General features: G+C 36.6%; 1 protein-coding gene across 4 annotated transcripts in view; it reads left to right on the plus strand.

The window, feature by feature from the left end:
* UBR1 (ubiquitin protein ligase E3 component n-recognin 1) overlaps nt 1-21288 on the plus strand; it is a 139907-nt gene that overhangs the window by 25573 nt on the left and 93046 nt on the right. For 3 of the 4 annotated variants that reach the window (XR_007133108.1, XM_047766565.1, XM_047766566.1), the window contains exons 4-12: nt 729-839; nt 10236-10366; nt 13400-13538; nt 14515-14577; nt 14795-14918; nt 15529-15636; nt 16281-16369; nt 18204-18302; nt 19967-20124. Coding sequence is in view for 3 of the 4 variants with exons in the window: in XM_047766565.1 (XP_047622521.1) it covers nt 729-839; nt 10236-10366; nt 13400-13538; nt 14515-14577; nt 14795-14918; nt 15529-15636; nt 16281-16369; nt 18204-18302; nt 19967-20124 (1022 nt within the window). In the remaining variant the exon portion in view is untranslated. Of the gene's footprint in view, nt 1-728; nt 840-10235; nt 10367-13399; nt 13539-14514; nt 14578-14794; nt 14919-15528; nt 15637-16280; nt 16370-18203; nt 18303-19966; nt 20125-21288 lie in introns of those variants that run through there. The other variant, XM_047766567.1, reaches the window with a different exon arrangement.

The raw sequence follows: 21288 nt of genomic DNA on the forward strand, positions 1-21288 counted from the left end.
TTTTATCTTTTTGTTTTTTTAGAACCACACCTGTGGCATATGGAGGTTCCCACGCAAGGGGTCGAATCAGAGCTATAGCTGCCAGCCTACACCACAGCCACAGCAATGCTGGATTCGAGCCGCATCTTCGACCTACACCACAGCTCACTGCAATGCCAGATCCTTAACGCACTGAGCGAAGCCAGGGATCGGAACCCGCAACCTCATGGTTCCTAGTCAGATTTGTTGCTGCTGTGCCTGGACAGGAACTCCTAGTGTATTTTAGATAATTTCTTTTACAGAAACCCTCAAAGGAAAAAGGTGACTAAGTTTTAGTTGCTGTGTGAAATCAATATAGATGAAATTTTACATTTCTTAAGTACTTAATATCACTATAATGGTTAAAGTTTTCTCTTTAATCAGAAAATCTCAAGCATTCTGTGTGTTGTATATGCTATTTTTTGCACACTTCACCATCTGTTCTCCATTACTACAAAATATTAAAAACTATTGTTTGAAAACTTTAAGTATGTTTCAGAAATGTATCGATTTTGAAGGTCTGTTTTGGTTGTGATTATTTAGGATTTTTTTTTTTTTTTGGTTAATTCAGATGTTTATTGATATACATCTGTAGCATTAAGGCAGTTAAGGTTGAAATAGTGAGGAGTATTTATTATATAGTCATCTTTATCATTCTTTGCTTTGTCATATGTTTTAAAATCAAAACAAACTCATTTTTCATTTATCAGATGCATACCTCTACTGGAGGAGGATTTTGTGACTGTGGAGACACTGAAGCATGGAAAACTGGCCCTTTTTGTTTAAGTCATGAACCTGGCAGAGCAGGTACTACAAAAGAGGTAAGAATATTGTTATTTTTCAATTGCTAACTATTTTAATCTTGGTAAAATTAAATAGAAATAAATGTTATGTGTATGAGTTAAATTAAATTCCATTGAGAATCCTGATTTTTATGTTCTAATATTTAAATGTAGAGTTTTATTCGACTCTAGAGAATTTAAGGGCTTGATAATTATATTCCATATTTCTCTAAAGATGGAGTGAATTTACAATGAAAAGAACTCAGGATACTTTTTTTTAAGCAGTCAACTTGATAATTAAGAGTAAACAATATATAAGCCTAAAAGGACAAATGAAGTAATTATTAATAGAAAGAGAACATAATGAATTAGGAAGCAGTAGAATTAATACATAAATTCATTAATGCTCTGCTTAAAGGAAAAAATGTCAATAAACTGATTATCCTCTATACATCCCAGTTAAGAAAAAAAATTGTGACCAAACCCAGATACAGACAGTTAAAAAGAAGAATGGGAACATAACCATAGACTCACAGATACAGAAGAATTATGAAAGGGTCTTTATATGACTCTGCAAATACAGTTATTGATATTATATTCTTTTATCAGATAGTATAAAGTGCTGTAATCTATTCAAAAACAGAGAAACTTGGTCAGTAACCAATGAAGAAATTTAAAAAGTTGTCACAAGAAAGTACTTCTTATGTGGTACATATATACTGGAATACTACTCAGCCATTTAAAAGAATGAAATAATGCCATTTGCAGCAACATGGATGCAACTCAAGCTTCTCGTACTGAGTGAAGTAAGTCAGAAAGAGAAAGGTTATGTGGAATCTAAAATATGATAAAAATGAACCTAGCTACAAAACAGAAACAGACTCAGACATAGAGAATAGGCTTGTGGTTGCCATGGGGGAGAGGGGAGGGAGTAGGATGGACTGGGACTTTGGAGTTAGTCGATGTGAACTATTACATTTAGAATGGATAAACATTGAGGTCCTATTGTATAGCACAGGAAACTGTATTCAGTCTCTTGGGGTAGACCGTGATGGAAGGTAATAAAAGGAATATATGTTATGTATATGATTGGGTCACTTTGCTGTACAGCAGAGATTAGCACAACATTATAAATCATCTGTACTGTAATAAAAATGATTAACATGGTACAAAAAAAAGTAAAAGTCCTTCCTAAAAAAGTGCCACACTCAAATAGTTTTATAGAGAAATCCTTTTTGAAACTTCAAGGAATAGTTTTTATACTCTTTAAACTGTTCCTGATAGCAGTGAATCTAGAGTTTAGATTTTGGTCTCTTAAATACCATTCCCCACTAAAGGAAATCAGGTCTTGTAAAAATACCTGGTTCCAGATATGAGTTAGGGTATAAGATAAGCTTACGAAGATGGGTTTGTGTCAAAAGAACCTAATATTCAGCTTGAACCTCACTGACCTGAGTTGGATAATTGGTGCATCAAAAAGACAGTAATAAATAACCACTGTAATTGATTGAATCATACTCAATATATAAAAATCCATGAATTTCTAAAAGTAAAACTTGTATTAGAACTAAGTAGAATAAAACTTGTTTTTTGCCATGGCAGTGGTATGTACTTATCAATCCCTTACTCTAAAAATGGTGATTAAAGGAAATTAACTAAACATTCATTCTGCCTTTTCAGTAGGAATTGTATTTCATTGTAAGTATCCCCAGTTCATGAGGTTAAAGCTCTTCTTTTTAGTGGAATATTAATAGAGAAGGGATAATAAGAAAAATCAACATTTTGCAAACCCTAAGAAATACTTGATTTAGGCAAGGATCATTAATAGACACTAAAACCCTTAAAACTTGAGTTGATGGGGAACAGTATTCACATGGTTCTAAATTATCTCATAGTTTACTTGCTAGTCTTAAGGGAAAAAAATGAATCTTTACAGTGGAGGGGGGGTTGGGCATCATACTGTCATCACCTGAAATCAGTTATCAGTGTTAGCATCATTACAAATATTGGTGTGATATGGCACTATTAGTGGGGTGTTACTAGCTCTCTTTGCAGATGACATGATTTTGTATATAGAAAATTCTAAGGAATCCACTAAAAAATTGTTAGAACTAATAAATAAGTTCAGTGCAGTTGCAGGAGATGAGATAATTACAAAAATTATATATTCTATACATTGTAATGAATAATACAAAGATGAAATTAAGAAAAAAGAAGTATGAAGTTAATGTAGTTCAAAAAGGTATCTGCACCCCTGTGTTTACTGCAGCCTTATTTACAGTAGCCAAGATATGGAAATAACCTAAGTGCCCATCATTATATGAATGGATAAAGATGTGTGTGTGTACATACACAATGGAATTGTACTTAGCCATAAAAAAGAATGAAATCTTGCCATTTGAGACAACATTGATAGGCTTGGACAGTATTATGCTAAGTGAAATAACTTAGACAAAAATAAATACATATGAATTCACTTACCAAACGATAAATGCTAGAAAGAGTGTGGAGAAAAGAGAAACTTCCTACACAACCAGTGGGAATATAGATTAGTACAACCACTAAGGAGAACAGTATGGAGATTCCTCAGAAAACTACAAACAGAACTACCATTTGATCCAGCAATCCCACTCCTGGGCATCTATCCAGAGAAAACCTAATTCAAAAATGTACACACATCTCAGTATTCATTGCAGCACTGTTTATAATAGTCAGAACATGGAAGCAACCTAAATGTTCATCAACAAAGGAATGATAAAGATGTAGTACATATCTACAATGGAACATTACTCAGCCATAAAAAAGGAAAAAATAATGCCATTTGGATGGGCCTAGAGATTATCATACTAAGTAAATCAAAAACAAATATATATCACTTATATGTGGAATATAATTAAAAAATGATACAAGTGAATTTATTTACAAAATGGAAAGAGACTCATATTTCAGAAACAAACTTAAAATTTGAGCAAGTTGGGGGGTGGATAAATTAGGAGTTTGGGATTAACATATAAACACTGCTATAGGTAAAATAAATAACCAGCAATGACCTGTCCTATGGTATAGCACAGGGAACTCTACTCAATATTCTGTAATAACCTATATGGAAAAATAATCTGGAAAAGAACGGATATATGTATATATATAACTGAATAATTTTGAAACTAACACAACATTGTAAATCAACAATACTCCCATAAAATTTAAAAAAAAATGTAGGGGGCAAAACATCATGATTATTTTTTTCCCTTAAAATACCTGAGAGAAAAAGAAGCATACAGGGAAAAATAATGAGATAATAAATTTAGGTAATTATTTTTATTATACTAATATCTCTTTCTCTGTTTTAAAGTGTTCCTAATAAAATGATAAAATTATTCAAACACTAAACAGATATCAAAAACATATAGAGTTCCCGTCGTGGCTCAGTGGTTAACCAGTCTGACTAGGAACCATGAGATTGCAGGTTCGATCCCTGGCCTCACTCAGTGGGTTAAGGATCCGACGTTGCCGTGAGCTGTGGTGTAAGTTGTTGCAGATGCAGCTCGGATCCTGCGTTGCTGTGGCTCTGGTGTAGGCCGGCGGCTACAGCTCCGATTGGACCCCTAGCCTGGAAACCTCCATATGCCGTGGGTGCGGCCCAAGAAATGGCAAAAAGACAAAAACAAAACAAAACAAAAATACAAGTTATTCTTGAGAATAGAAAGAAAGGGAAATTTTCCAAATTTGTTATATAAAGCCAACATTATACTGACTTCAGATCTGAAAAAATACAGAATTTATAAATCAGTTGTATTAGTAATTATTATGCCGGAATCGTGAATAAAACATCTGGTGAAATTAATTTTAAAGGAGTAATGTAACACAATCACGTATACATTCTTGGAATGAACTCTTCTTTGAATTCACTTGTGAAACTGTTTCCACCTGGCATTTTTTCTTTGATAACATTCTCATCTTCTTCCTGGATTATTCAAATGAATAGCTAGTAAGCATGCCTCATGGTGAAATACTAGTGTATTCCCATTATAGAGACAGGATAAAGAAATCCACTATTGCTACTGTTATTTTATACTTACTCTGGAAGTCAATCAAACAGACAAATATAATGAACTAAAATACATAAATAATAGAGAGGAGGCAAAATAGTTGTGATTTATACCTGGAAAACCCAAGAAATTTAATTGAAAAAGCATTAGAAATTATAGTTTAGTTAGGTTATTGCTTATAGAACTAATACGTTAAAAATCATTAGCTTGTTTAACATGTTCAACAAATGTTTCTTGAATGCCATTACAAGCAATAGCTTTAAGAAAATGTGAAAGAAATATCCCATTTACTATAGCATCAAAAAAAAAAAAAAGGTAAAATAACCAGGAAAAAAACAAGAAGAAATCTGCCAGCTCTGTTTTAAGAAAACTTTAAAACTGTTCTCTTATGGGCATGAAAGAAAAAAAAAATCTTAAGGCATTTGGATTGGAAGATTCAAAAATTTTTCAAGGAGTTCTCATTGTTGCTCAGTGGGTTAAGAACCTGACCAGGGTCCATGAGGATGCAAGTTTGATTCCTGGCCTCACTCAGTGGGTTAAGGATCTGGCGTTGCCGCAAGCTGCAGCATAGATCACAGATGCAGCTTGGATCCTGTGTTGGCTATGGTTGTGGCATAGTCCAGCAGCTGCAACTCCAATTTAGCCCCCTAGCCCAGGAACTTCTATATGCCTCAGATGTGGCTCTAAAAAAAAAAAAGTTTTCCTTTTGGATTAATTTTAAAAAGATTATTTTTTATTAATATTTAATTTTAATTTTTAAGATTAATTTTAATTTTTATTAATCTTTAAATTTATTAATATTCCCATTCAGAATAACTGCCAAATTTTGTTTTGGAACTTGACAAAGTAATCACAAATTCTTCTGGAGAAATAATTAGGAGAATTGCCAGGAAAAGCCAAAAAAATAAAGAGTTATGAGGCGTTCCCATCATAGCACAGTGGGACCAAATCTGACTAGGAACCATGAGGTTGTGGGTTCGATCCCTGGCCTTGCTCAGTGGGTTATGGATCTGGGCTGTGGTGTAGGTGGCAGACGTGGCTTGGATCTGGCATTGCTGTGGCTGTGGTGTAGGCTGGCAGCTGCAGCTCCATTCTACCCCTAGCCTGGGAACCTCCATATTCCATGGGTGTGGCCCTACAAAGACAAAAGACCAAAAAAAAAAATAGGAGTTATGAATTGGGTCCACTTGATTGATTGATTGATTGATTTTTGCCTTTTAGGGCCACACCTGCAGCATACAGAAACTCCCAGGCCAGGGGTCAAATTGGAGCTGCATCTGCTGGCCTGTGCCACAGCCACAGCAATGTGGGATCCGAGCTGTATCTACCATCTACACCACAGCTCATGGCAACATCAGATCCTTAACCCACTGAGGGAGGCCAGAGATTGAACCCGCATTGTCATGGATACCAGTCGGGTTCGTACCCCGCTAAGCCACAGAGGGAACTCCTAGGTCCACCAGGTTTGAAGTATTTTCAAAGTTGTCATAGTAATCCAGACAGTGTGGTAGTTGGAATTGAAATTGATATTTTTCTTTCTTTCTTTCTTTCTTTTTTTTTGGCTGCAACTGCAGCTTATAAAAGTTCTTGGGCTAGGAACTGAACCTGTGCCACAGTGGTGACCCAAACCATAGCAGTGATAACACTGGATCCTTAACTCGTTAGGCCAACAGGGAATTCCTGAAATTCATATCTTTAGAATCTGGGCTCCAGTATGGTTTTCTTTTAACCTTGAATTTGGAAATAATTTCAAATTTACAAAAAGTTGCAAAAATAAAAATAATACTAAGAATATTCATATATTTTTTACCTATTCACCTATCATTAACTTTTTCCTCCATATACCTTATCATTCTGCACTATCTTTAAATTGCCTCTTCTCTCTTACTCATTTACTAGTCCTGATCTCAGGTGATTTTTCTTCATTGGACAAATAAAAAATTTACTTAGTCGGAGTTCCCGTCGTGGCGCAGTGGTTAACGAATCCGAATAGGAACCATGAGGTTGCGGGTTCGGTCCCTGCCCTTGCTCAGTGGGTTAACGATCTGGCGTTGCCATGAGCTGTGGTGTAGGTTGCAGACGCGGCTCGGATCCAGCGTTGCTGTGGCTCTGGCGTAGGCTGGTGGCTACAGCTCCGATTCGACCCCTAGCCTGGGAACCTCCATATGCCGCGGGAGCGGCCCAAGAAATAGCAACAACAACAACAACAAAAAAAAAGACAAAAAAAAATTTACTTAGTCAAATATCACCAGATGTCCATTACGTGTAACATTCTATCCAGTTTTAACCCTTTCGATTCGTTCTCTTTGTTTTTTTTTTTTTTTGAAGAACCCTTTTAATTTTTTTTTTTTTTTGTCATTTTGCTATTTCTTGGGCCGCTCCCTCCGCATATGGAGGTTCCCAGGCTAGGGGTTGAATCGGAGCTGTAGCCACCAGCCTACGCCAGAGCCACAGCAACGCAGGATCCGAGCCGTGTCTGCAACCTACACCACAGCTCACGGCAACGCCGGATGGTTAACCCACTGAGCAAGGGCAGGGACCGAACCCGCAACCTCATGGTTCCTATTCGGATTCGTTAACCACTGCGCCACGACGGGAACTCCCCTTTTAATTTTTTTTATTTCCACTTCCTCCTCTGATTTTTTTAAAGGGTATCAGAATATTTTAGCATATAGTTAGAGGGCTTTGTGGCTTGATTTTTATATCCTCTTCATAATTTATTTTAGAAAACTGTTTTCGTATTTTTTTGTGTTAAGTAGCTGAAAAATTCTTGGGAATTAAATTGCTCATCTAGTTTTAAAACTAGCCTTCCTCCTTCGACCTTGTGGGGTTCTGGTCTGTTTAGGGTTTTCCTGAATTGTATGACTTCAGAACACTGAATTTAGTCCTGCGCTAACCTGATCTTGTATTTCTTTGGATTTAGAGTTAGATTTAAGAGGTAATTGGTCATTCATGCTTATTCTGAAGGTAAATGTGGATATTCTGGAACTGATTCATGATCTGGACATGAGAGAAGGGCACTTATGACTAGCATATGATTAATCAGTTGCCACTCAAACAGTCCTGTGTACTTACCATTTGTTTCTTCTCTGCTTTGTGAATGTGAAATCTATACCCTGCCAGGTGTGTGGCTTTGTGCCAGCCACAATAGGGATTTATCAAGTGTAATTAGACCTGGCTGATACTAATCAGCCCATCATGCCCAGCATTTGGCAACATCTTTTGAAGTATATTTAGAGCAGTTTCTCTCTAGTCCTGCAGTACATTTCTAGGTTAATTATTAAGGTATTTTTAATAAAAATCTATTTTGATTATAACCCTTTGTTCCCTCTAATTGACCTACTTATTTTCCAAGCTATACTGATCTATCTGAAAGTTTCTTATATACTTATCAGACCTCTTCTGAAGAACTTAGCCTTTGGTTGATACAGTATGAATTGAGTAGATTCCTTTAATTCTTCAGATTATACTTTTCTGAAAGCCTGAAAAGTTATATTTAGCTACAAGAGGTAAGAAATAGAAATGTAGTGGATTAATACTACTATTAATACTTTTGTCACTTGTAAGTAAAAGCTTTTGAGCAAAATCTCCAGGGGAAGTTTATATACTAAAGAGATAGTAGACATTAAAATCCTAAAAGCATTGGGGAATGAGAAAGAATAGGTGCAAAAGAGCAAATGCATGGGTTAATGTTTTGGTCACCACAGAGTAAAATAAAGTCTATAGCAAGTAAGTTAGAGTTTAATATTAAAAGCTTTATACTGAATTTCTTCTGAATTTTGTGCATGTGTGCCTTAAGACCTGCTATATTTTCTGCTTACTCTTTTGTTTAAACAGCTTATTAAGATACAACTTGCGTATGTGTTTAAAAATTCTCCCATTTAACTCTGCAGCCATTTTGTCTGGATTTGAAATTCAGCTCTGTACCCATTAGCTGTGTGATCAAGGACAAGTTATCTAACCTCCATGACTCCATTTCATTTTCAGTGAAGTGGGGCTAGCAACAAGGATGTTAAGAGGATAAAATGAATTAATAAGTGAATGCATTTAAAGCAGTGCCCAACATGTTTTAAGTTGCTAAACAAAAAAAAATATTTTTAAAAAAATTCACCCATTTAAAGTACACACCTTAAAAAAAAAAAAGAGTTCCCATCTTGGTTCAGTGGAAATGAATCCAACTAGGAATCATGAGGTTGTGGGTTCGATCCCTGGCCTTGCTTAGTGGGTTAAGGATCTGGCGTTGCTGTGAGCTGTATAGGTTGCAGACATGTCTCAGATTTGCATTGCTGTGATTGTGGTGTAGGCCAGCAGCTGTAGCTACGATTGGACCCCCTAGCCTGGGAACCTCCATGTGCCGAGGGTGTGGCCCTAAAAAGCAAAAAAATAAAAATAAGTACACCTTAGTACTTTAGTGCTTTTTTAGCATATACTTCAGTCTTTTATAATGGCCAAATACTATTCCATTATATAGATATACACTTTTATTTATCCATTCATCAGTTGATGTAAATTTGGGTTGTTTCCACTTTTTGCCTATTATGAATAATGCTGCTATGAACATTTGTTTTTAAGTTTTTGTACAGATATATATTTTCATTTTCTTTGGATAGATACCTAGGAGTACCTTTGATGGGTCATATGGTAACTTAACATTTTGAGCATCTGTCAGATTGTTTTCCAAATTGCACCATTTTACATTTCCATCAGCATCAAATATGGGTTCAAATTTCTTCATCCTAGCCAACACTTATTATCTGCCATTTTGATTATAATAACCCTACCAGGTGTGAAGGGGTGTGTCATTGTGGTTTTCATTTGCATTTCTCTAATGGTTTATAATATAGAGCATTTGGATGCATTTTTTAAGCTGATTGGTTTGTGCAAACCTTTATTTATTAAGGAGGTGGTATTCTGTAATGAAATGAAAATTGTTTTTCATGAGAGTCAAAAGACCTAGATTTTAGTCTTACTTATTATATTTATTTATAGGTTCTTTGACCTTGGATGGGATCTTTACCCTTTAAGTGCCATTAATTCTCTGCTTTTCTTTATAGGGTTGGCTATGAGGATCAGCTGAACAAATTAATGAGAAAAGTTTTTGTAAGCTGTAGGGAATAACCAATCCCTATAACCAATTGTTCTAAAGGGAGAGAATCATGAAGTGGTGGCAGTGGTGGGGTGTTCCATGGTTCTGCCTCTTTTCCTCTCTGTCTCCTGTAGCTCCAACTTGGCCAAACTGATGTGGATAGCAATCTCTTGAGCTGAACTTAAATTCATTCCTGGAGGATGGTGTAATAAAATCATTGAAATTATTATTGTAAAATTAATAACATCTTCCTCATCCACTTACTTATATACAGTTGTTGGTATTATGTTTTTCTTGCAGAGCTTACGTTGTCCGTTGAATGAAGAGGTGATTGCCCAGGCCAGGAGAATATTCCCTTCTGTGATAAAATATATTGTAGAAATGACTATATGGGAAGAGGAAAAAGAACTGCCTCCTGAACTCCAGATAAGGTGGGGAAATTTTTTTAAAGGGAGAAATTTTCTTTTCTTTTATTTATTTATTGTATTTTTAGGGCCACATCAAAGGCAGCCTGTGGAGGTTCCCAGGTTAGGGGTCCAATCGGAGCTATAGCCACTGGCCTAGCCATAGCCGCAGCCACACCATATCCGAGCTGCGTCTGCAACCTATACCACATCTCACGGCAATGCCGGATCCTTAACCGACTAAGCGAGGCCAGGGATCAAACCTGCGTCCTCATGGATGTTAGTCAGAGTTGTTTCTGCTGAGCCACAATGGGAACACCTAAACGGAGAAATTTTTTTTAAATGATTTTTATTTTTTCCATTATAGCTGATTTGCAGTGTTCTGTCAGTTTTCTACTGTACAGCAAGGTGACCCGGTCACACATACAGATATGCTTTCTTTTTCTCGCATTATCATGTTCCATCATAAGTGACTAGTGCTATACAACAGAATCTCATTGCTTATTCATTCCAAAGGCAATAGTTTTCATTAAAGGGAGAAATTTTAATGGTGGTTATTTATATTGCAAAATCGGTGTTGGAACATCTGTGTTGTCATTTACTGCTTAACTATCATAATGAAAATTTTCTAGAGAATTGCTCCTTGGGAATACTTTTAAAATATCCATTTATATGAAATGCTCTGCTTAGGCACTCTACAGAAGTTAAGCCAAAGGAAGCAGCTACAGCTCTGATTTGACCCCTAGCCTGGGAACCTCCATACGCCGCAAGTGCAGCCCTAAAAAAATTAAATAAATAAAATCTTTAAAAAAAAATAGAATGTGCTAAAAATTGAAATTACCCCTTTCCCTATGCTCCCTAAGCTGTAGGGAGCCCCACTTCTCTTTGCTTAGTGCTGTGGCCACTTTGTTGGTCGATAAACCTGCTTGAGGTATTGTTGCTCCAGTCTCTGCCTCCTCCTTCCCTGCAGTTTCTAGCAATAGTCCTTTGCCCTGTGCTTTGGTATTTAGGATTATTTCAGTTGTAGGGATTGAACAGTTTTGTTTGTTTTTTGTTTTGTTTTTTTTGGCTAAAACTCGGCAATTTCTAGGGAGTTCCCATTTGTGGCTCAGTAGGTTATGAACCCAGCTAGTATCCATGACGATGCAGGTTCAATCCCTGGCCTCGCTAAGTTGGTTAAGGATCCAGCATTGCCGTGAGCTGTGGTGTAGGCCGGCAGCTGCAGCTCCAGTTAGACCCCCTAGCCTGGGAACTTCCATCTTGCTGCAAGTGTGGCCCTGAAAAGCAAAAACAAAAACAAAAACAAAACAAACAAAATACCCTGGCAATTTCTAACAATCATAAGTCTTTTCAGTGACCTTAATATTTCATTTCCTCTTACAGATGCAAAAGAGATTCCATGAAATACAGTTTGGGCCTTATGGGAATTTTTCTACCTGTGTAATATTAGGAATTTCACAAAATTGCATCTCAAATCTAAATACAGGTTTTTGAGTTTATTGGGTTCGTTTGTATTTTAGGAGAGAGAATTAAGAGTTTTAATTTGAAGACATTAGATGTATTGTTTCGACTCTTACTAGGGCATCAACTTCTTGAAAAAATAAAGATCATCAGAGATTATGTCCCCCAAGATTTTAATTTCAAATAGATTGATCAGTTAAACACTTCAAGAAACTTCGTGTTGGGGGAGTTCCCATCATGGCTCAGCAGAAACGAATCTGACTAGTATCCATGAGGTTTGATCCCTGGCCTCACTCAGTGGGTTAAGGATCTGGCGTTGCCTTGAGCTGTGGTATAGGCCGGCAGCTATAGCTCTGATTCCACCCCCAGCTTGGGAACTTCCCTGTACTGTGAGTGTAGCCCAAGAAAAAAAAGTTTGTGTTGGTAAACATAATACTAACAGTCTATCTGTCTAAAAAGGGTGGATTGCTTAAATATGGTTGTGTTTGTAGACAGCACTAGACTTCAAATTTATAGGTCTAAGTTCTAATCCTTACTGCTTTGGGGACTATGAGAAGTCTTTTTGAGCCTCCATTTCTTAAGCTGTAAGAGGCCTGAGAAAGTCTACCTCTTAGAGTTATAAGGATCAATTGGATATTTTTAAAAAGTGTATTGTTGTAAACTGTTTAAAACTGATAATAACATCTGACATTTGTGTAGCCTATGACAGCTGTTTTCATATATTTTAGAAGATCCTCACACTACTCTCAAAAGGTAGATATTATGCTCTTAGAGATGGAAAAGGTTTTAATCAGCAAGATTAAAAGCTTAAGTGATTTGTCTGAGGTCTTACAGTCAAATGGTAGTGCTGGCACTTTGAATAGACACAGTTTTGTTTTTTTTTTTTTTTTACTTAAGTGTACTATAAAACCAGTATCACTTGCAATAATTAGAAGGTAAAAATAAATTCAATACAAACTAAATGTTAATAATATATGGAGTTCCCATTGTGGCTTAGCAGGTTAAGAACCCAACATCATGTTCATGAGGATGCAGGTTCATAAGGATGCAGTTAAGGACCCAGTATTGCTGAAAGCCGTGGCATAGGTCACAGATATGGCTTGGATTGGGTGTGGCTGTGGCTGTGGCTGTGGTATAGGCCTCAGCTACAGCTTCGATTCGACCCCTAGCCTGGGAACTTCCACATGCTAAAATTACAGCTGTAAAAAGAAAAAATGTTAATAAAATCTGACTATTGTCTTCTCGAAGGTCTGAGCCTGAGGCCTTTTCTCCCTTTGTCAAACTAGAAGATTAGCCAGAGTTAAGAATAGTATTAAAGACATAGTGCCACTAACTGAGAATAATATTTTACTTCTGAAAGTAATAAGACTTAGGAGATTGGAAAAAGCAATACTTTTATCAGGGCTTTAAAATTCCATGGCACTGTACCACTTAAAGTTGTTCCCTGTATCAGTATTACAATGGTACTTTCCTGTATGTAGGAAACTACCTGTTATTGTTTCAACAGATGACATGTACTATTTAAGCCTATTTTTCATACTTTGTTTATTGGTTGTAGTGTTTAAATATTTATCTTTTTTTTTTAAAAAAAAAAAACAGAGAGAAAAATGATAGATACTACTGTGTCCTTTTCAATGATGAACACCATTCATATGACCATGTCATATACAGTCTACAGAGAGCTCTTGACTGTGAGCTTGCAGAAGCCCAGTTGCATACCACTGCCATAGACAAAGAGGTTCGTGATCTTCATTTGAATTATTATGCTGTTTTCCATCAGCTTTTTGGAAGTTACGTGATGACCAGCCCTTGCTATGTAAACTTAGTATTGTGTTAGGTACAACCATCTCTTGATTTATTCCTTATCGCCTAAGTAAATTGGTTAAAACTTGATTTTTCTGTGTGTGTATATCATAGTTTTAGATAACTATTTATACTTTTCCTCTTTTATTCTAAATAATTAGAAAGTTACTAAATATTTTGGTAAAGAGTAGTTAAGAATGTCACCTCAACCTCAGTCTGTTTCTGAATGAATGCATGAATTATGAAAAACTGGTCATTCATGAATTATGAAATGCTGATCATTTCTGAGATTTTAACATTAGTTAATAAAACTATTTATAGAATAATATTGAGAGCATTGCTCAGATTTTATTCAATACCCATCCAAAGCGTGTTCCTCAGGTATACAGATGGAATGTTAACCTAATCCTTACCCTTAGGAGGAATGTAGTTCAGTGGAAGAAGCATCACTAGTAATTAGTATAGTGATTCTAGGGCTTGAGGAATCAATATCCTGGCCACACCTCTAACCCACTAGTGGACCACAAGTGTGTTACAAAACATATGTTGAGGAAATTTAAGTTCACTCATGAAAAATATTTAAAGCATATAACAGGAGTTTAGTAAACTCAAGTTATTATTATCTGATAGAAGCAGAATATACTACAATGAATAAATAACTGACATACTTGCCAAGCAGGAAATCTAGGATCCTAAAGAATAGAAATTCTCTGCTAGCAGTATTGAAATTTCTGGAGCTACATAAAGTTGCAAAACATTTATGTTTATCTTCTAGGTATTGTCAGTCTTAGGACTTTTAGGCAGTCAGCATATGACGATAATTAAGATTTTATTAGATCTTCGAGCTATATATTACTTACTGATTGGGATTGTCAGTCCACTAACTAATTGTCATGTTTGTCTATAATTAGGGTCGTCGGGCTGTTAAAACAGGTGCTTTTTCTGCTTGCCAGGAAGCAAAGGAAGATATTAAGGTAATTTTCTGAATTATGGTCAAAAGAGAATTTTAAGAGGAATGCACATTACAAGAGCCCAAGTGGTTTGACATCCTAAATAAAGATAGGATTGGAGCATTTAGACTCAGAGATTTGAACAACAATTAACAATTATGTGATTTCTCTTTTTGAAGAATAGATTACTTAAATCAGGATTTAAAAAACTAGTTTGTTTTTAATATTCCTTTCTTTGTAGAGTCATTCAGAAAATGTCTCTCAACATCCACTGCATGTAGAAGTATTACACTCTGAGGTTATGGCTCATCAGAAATTTGCTTTGCGTCTGGGATCCTGGATGAATAAAATTATGAGTTATTCAAGTAAGCATATGGCCTGTTTTTCTTATTTTTCATAAAATACTTTTTTTTTTTTTTTGCTTTTGTCTTTTTAGGGCCGCATGCGCAGCATATGGAGGTTCCCAGGCTAGGGGTCTCATTGGAGCTGTTGCTGCCGGCCTACACCAGAGCCACAGCAACGCCAGATCCAAGCCACGTCTGTGACCTATACCACAGCTCATGGCAACGAGGGATCCTTAACCCACTGAGCAAGGCCAGGGATCGAACCTGCAACCTCATGGTTCCTAGTCGATTTGTTTCCACTGCTTCATGGCAGGAACTCCATAAAATACTTTTTAAAAATAGAATTTTAAAATGTCATTGAGTATAAAGATTTAATAGATTTTAAAATGTCATTGAGTATAAAGTAAAATATCTTTTTGTTCTTTTTTTTACTATGTCTTGATAATTTTCAGGTTTGCATTTCAGGTGCTATAAATAGTATTTTATTGCCTCTCCATTCTTTAATATTAATATTAATATTCTTGACATCAAGTATGGGAGGATTAATATTAGTTTTTTCGTATGCTATAGAAATGTACTTTTGCGAGAAATACTCTAAGAATAAAAATTATGTGACTTCTTTTGATTGTAGGTGACTTTAGACAGATCTTTTGTCAAGCATGCCTTAGAGAAGAACCTGGCTCTGAGAATCCCTGTCTCATAAGCAGGTTAATGCTTTGGGATGCAAAGCTTTATAAAGGTAGGTAGATCTCTACTTAATGCTGCTCTCCATGAAGCAAAGGAAGATTATGACCTTAAGAGTTGTGATCTCTTATATTTATTAAATCAGTGAACTTGATAAGATATTATGCTTTCAAGGTGAGCTTAACCAATCAATATGCATTTTTCTTTGTTAAAACAATGTTAAAACCCAGGGTTATTGCCTTTTTATTATAGCGCTTTTTCATTTAGTCAGGACTAGTAAAAAAGAATATACATATATTCAAGTAATAGCACCATTATAAAAGTTATGTTAATTTTCATTTTTGAAATCTAAATGAATAGCCAAAAGTAAAAGGTGAGAGAAAGTCTAAAGGGGTTGGAGAGGGAAGGTACAGAGTAAGAGTAGTTTTTAGTGAAACAGATGAAAAGGAATGGACAAGAGTTGGAAGTAGAATAAAGTAAGATACAGTGGTGAAGGGATGCAGAAGAGGGAAAAGGCATTATGTATATGTATTTTAAATTCTAGCTATTAAATATTAATGTAATAAATGCTACTAATATTTGAGTCCTTGAGGTCTTTTAGCATGTGAAATACTTTTATAATATTCTGCCACTACTAATAGCTGGAATTTTTTTTTGCCTTGGTGATACTCCCCCACTTCCCCCAAAAATGATTTATAGGTGCCCGTAAGATCCTTCACGAATTGATCTTCAGCAGTTTTTTTATGGAGATGGAATACAAAAAATTCTTTGCTATGGAATTTGTGAAGGTAATTGTTCTTTATAGCTATCAACAAATAGAAAACCATTTTTGTAAGTGAAATAATAGAAGCAAAAGGGAAAATTATGAAGCAAGAATTTAATTTTATAGTTCATTTCTTTGTCAAAAAGTTCAGTTGTTTTCATGTTTGATAGTAAGGAAACAGTAGTCTGGGAGAGGAGAAAAGTGGACAGTGACCTCTTATTTGCCTCGACAAAGTAATAGGAAGTTACCACATTTGCGTATGTATTTACCCTTCCTAATCATTTGTCTGTTAGTAAAAGTATAGCAAGAGAAGTGACTAGTTGAAAGGCATAGCAGAGAAAAGGAACAGGGCTAAAAGGAGGCAGGAATTTGATGGGTAAGAGTTATGCTTAACTATTTGAGGCTAGAATATAAAGATAAAATTTAGAGCTTTTTGATATTGTTTTATTGATGTCCTATATATCCCTTACAATGTTATATTTTTTGTGTGTTTTTCTTAAGTTAGATTAGTTAGAACATGTACTTCTTTAATCTTCTATTTTGCCTTATACAGAAGTATCTAATAAATACTCGTTAGCTTACTGTCATTCTGAGTTACAGGCAACTCTCTAAAACTTAAGACAGGACAGAGGTAGGACCCAAGATGGAATCAGGGAATGAAATAATGATTGTCTTAAGTAAATGATACTTTGGGATAAGGTCCCTGCACTTCCTGGTTCTTCTAAGTAGATTGTTAAAAGTAACGAAGATATTTGGTTTCTTAAAAGGTGATGACAACTCGAATTATCGACTCTATTCTTCTAAAACTCTTTGGAGATAGAATATTGGGCCATATGTGTGATCCAAAATGAATATTTTTCCTTTACAAACAGCAAATCTCACTACTGAGATTTTTTGTTTTTTTTTTTTTTTGTAAACCATGATTACCTCTTAAACTTTGAATTCCTTTTTTTTGTGTGTCTTTTTGTCTTTTTATCTTTTCTAGGGCTGCACCCGTGGCATGTGGAAGTTCCCAGGCTAGGGGTCCAATTGGAGCTATAGCTGCCGGCCTACGCCAGAGCCACAGCAACGCAGGATCTGAGCCGCGTCTGCAGCTTACACCACAGCTTACACCACAGCTTACGGCAATACCGGATCCTTAACCCACTGAGCGAGGCCAGGGATTGAACCTGCAGCCTTGTCATTGCTAGTCGGGTTCAGTAACTACTGAGCCACGACGGGAACGCCGTTAAACTCTGAGTTCTAGTGGATGAAATTAAATACATAGGTCAAGGATCTAACACTGTAGTTACATGTAGTAGATGCTTGATATGTGACTAGATGTATTATTATGTTTGTTCTCCCAATATTATCACAGTTTATTTTCAGGTGGTATGTACCAGTATGGATAAGAAGTTATGTGCAGCCAGCATCCATTCTTTTTAAGGCTGGAATGATTCTGATGGTTGCTTGGTTTCCTGGGTCATGTCAGTTTTTAAATACTTTAATACAGTCCTTGCCCTAGTCCATTGGTATAAAATCTGCTAATGATTGCCCCAGATTCTGTTTGGAGAAAGGATATACTGCACCTTTGCGGTCCTCTGTGATTTTTACTTTTGTGTGTGTTTGTGTGCTTTGTTTTTTTAAATAGTTTTTGCTTCCAAATATGCTACATTGAGTAACTGAATTCATATTTGGTTTCTTGTTTGTTGTTCTCTGTCTAGTATATTTTTTTGATTTTAGTATCTCCCCTTAATAAATGGGAATTATAGTACTTGCCATCTTATACACAGAAACAAATGTAGCGTCTGTTAAAATTGGAATTTTAAAAGTTTTCAGTCATTAATAATTGCTTCTCCACTTATTATTGTATCTTTCAGTATTATAAGCAGCTCCAGAAGGACTATATCAGTGACGATCATGACAGAAGTATCTCTGTAACTGCACTCTCAGTTCAGATGTTTACTGTTCCTACTTTGGTAAGTATTGATTAGTCTTTGCAGTTTTTCTAAGTAATACTTGTTTTTTAAGAATTTTATTTAGTGGTGAGTAAAATTAAAACAGTTTTCAGAATCCACTTGCCTCAGTGGTATCTGCATGTGAATAATACTTGAATGATGCCAAAGGACCTGGTAACTCACAGAGTAGGAGTGATGGCACTATCTTGGTCCAAAAGTCCTGATCCCTGCTGGTTAAGTCTGGGGCTGGTTTCTCAGTTTTTAGAATAAGTTAGGAGCAGTGCCTTTTTAATGCCAAGAAGATTTTTTGTGTGTGCTATTCTTTTGTTTTTTAGGTTTTTGTTGTTGATATTAGGGGTTGGGCAGCGGGGAGTCTAGCTCAAGATAAAACAAAGCCCAAGGAGAGTATAACTGTCAGGCATTTGCATGACATGGTGCAACATAGGCCTGGGAGGAGAGTGGAGGCCTTTCCACAGGCCTGCTTTCTTTTTGCTTTTTTAGGGCCGCTCTGTACCATATGGAAGTTCCCAGGCTAGGGGTCAAATTGGAGCTGCAGCTTCCAGCCTATACCACAGCCACAGCAACACTGGGTCCTAACATATCCAACCCTGTGACGCAGTTTGTAGCAATGCCAGATTTTTAACCCACTGTGCAAGGCCAGGATTTGAACCTACATCCTCATGGACACTACTTTTGGGTTCTTAACCCTCTGAACCACAACGGGAACTCCAGCTTCCTTTTTATACTACTACTTTTCCTGTTTCTCCTGAACAGTTTGGTTAACTCTTCCTACTTTTTGTTTTGTTTTTTGTTTTTTGCTATTTTAGGGCTGTACCCTCAGGATATGGAGGTTCCACAGGCCTACACCACAGCCACAGCAATGTGGGATCCAAGCCGCATCTGTGACCTACAGAACAGCTCACAGGAACATCACATCCTTAACCCACTGAGTGAGGCCAGGGATTGAACCTGCATCCTCATGGATCCTAGTTGGGCTCATTAACTGCTGAGCCGTGAAAGGAACTCTGTTCCTGTGTTTTCTTTTCAAAGGCTAGAGAAAAGAATGGGGAAAAGAAACTGGATTGTGAGTGAGGGGGAGAATGTCAGAATAGATAATAATATGATGGAAGTCTTGAAGTATATCTGTTCTACTTTGCTCACTGATGGTAAACATTCATGTAAATAACCTGTGTAATAGGCTTAGGGTGTTCAGACAGGTGTTTTCTAGTTGCTGAGGAATAGGGCATTTTTACTTTTAGAAAGTAATTTCTTAGAAATTGCTATTCTGTGAGACTAAGGACTGACTGTGATGCTCAACAAACATTTATTAAAAATGTCTTACTGGGAGTTCCCATTGTGGCTCAGTGGAAATGAATCGGACTAGTAACCATGAGGATGCTGGTCAATCCTTGGCCTTTCTCAATGGGTTAAGGATCCAGCATTGCTGTGAGCTGTGGTGTAGGTCTCAGATGCAGCTCAGATCTGGTGTTGCTCTGGCTGTGGTCTAGGCCTGTGGCTATAGCTCCTATTCGACCCCTAGCCTGGGAACTTCCATGTGCCATGGGTGCGGCCCTAAAAAGACCAAAAAAAAAAAAAAATAGTAGTAATAACTTACCAACCAATTGAATAAAGTCCTCACTCTAATGAGTTAATACTAAAAAGAGTATTCTTGACGTATTTTGCAGGCTCGACATCTTATTGAGGAGCAGAATGTTATCTCTGTCATTACTGAAACTCTGCTGGAAGTTTTACCAGAGTACTTGGATAGGAACAATAAATTCAACTTTCAGGGTTACAGCCAGGACAAATTGGGAAGAGTATATGCAGTAATATGTGATCTAAAGTAAGTTGTTCAAGTCAAAAAGTGAGGGTACTTGCTAAACACATTTGTGCTTATTCTATTTTGTAAATAAACCTCTGATCCTTTTGGTTTTTTTGGAATCTTTGTAGTGATGGCAAGTATGAAGAACTTTTACTCTCATATCAATAAATGTTTTAAGTGAAAGCTTCTTATAGAGTTAAAACTAGGTCAATAAAGAAGTTACTGAGGGGTGTACCCGCTGTGGTGCAATGGGATTGGTGGTGTCTTAGGAGCACTGGGATGCAGGTTTGATCCCCAGCCCAGCACAATTGGTTAAGGATCCAGCATTTCTACAGCTGCAGTGTAGGTCGCAGTTGCGACTCAGATCTTATCCCTGGCCGAGAGCTCCATATGCCATGGGGTAAGGTGACCAAAAAAGGAAAAAAAAAAAAAAAGAAGTAGTTACTGAGGAAGGACCTCTTATAGGAACTTAGGATTTTTTGGGGTCACTAAATGAATTTTCATCATAATTAACCATGCCTTCCCCTGATGATGCATTTTGGCTCTGTCTTATATAGACTTTTGGTGCATATTTTAGATGTTCTTGTTGATATGAATTTCTTTTTAACTCTTTTTTCATACATATAACCACGTTATTGATATTCATCAGAGGCTTCTTTTTTTTTTTTTGTCTTTTGTCTTTTGTCTTTTTTGTTGTTGTTGTTGTTGTTGCTATTTCTTGGGCCGCTCCCGCGGCATATGGAGGTTCCCAGGCCAGGGGTTGAATTGGAGCTGTAGCCACCGGCCTACGCCAGAGCCACAGCAACGTGGGATCCGAGCCGTGTCTGCAACCTACACCACAGCTCACGGCAACGCTGGATCGTTAACCCACTGAGCAAGGGCAGGGACCGAACCCGCAACCTCATGGTTCCTAGTCGGATTCGTTAACCACTGCGCCACGAAGGGAACTCCCATCAGAGGCTTCTTAAGTTTTTCTCCCTGAAAAGAATGAAGAGTTTCCTTTTTTTGTTGTTTAATATTTTTTTCTTTTTTATGATTTTTATTTTTTCCATTATAGTTGCTTTACAGTGTTCTATCAGTTCTATCAGTTTCTATTGTACAGCAAAGTGACCTAGTCACATATATATATTCTTTTTCTCATATTTCCCTCTGTCATGTGACTAGATATAGTTCCCTGTGCTACAC

This window comes from Phacochoerus africanus, chromosome 2 (assembly GCF_016906955.1).
Source record: "Phacochoerus africanus isolate WHEZ1 chromosome 2, ROS_Pafr_v1, whole genome shotgun sequence".
NCBI lineage: Eukaryota > Metazoa > Chordata > Mammalia > Artiodactyla > Suidae > Phacochoerus > Phacochoerus africanus.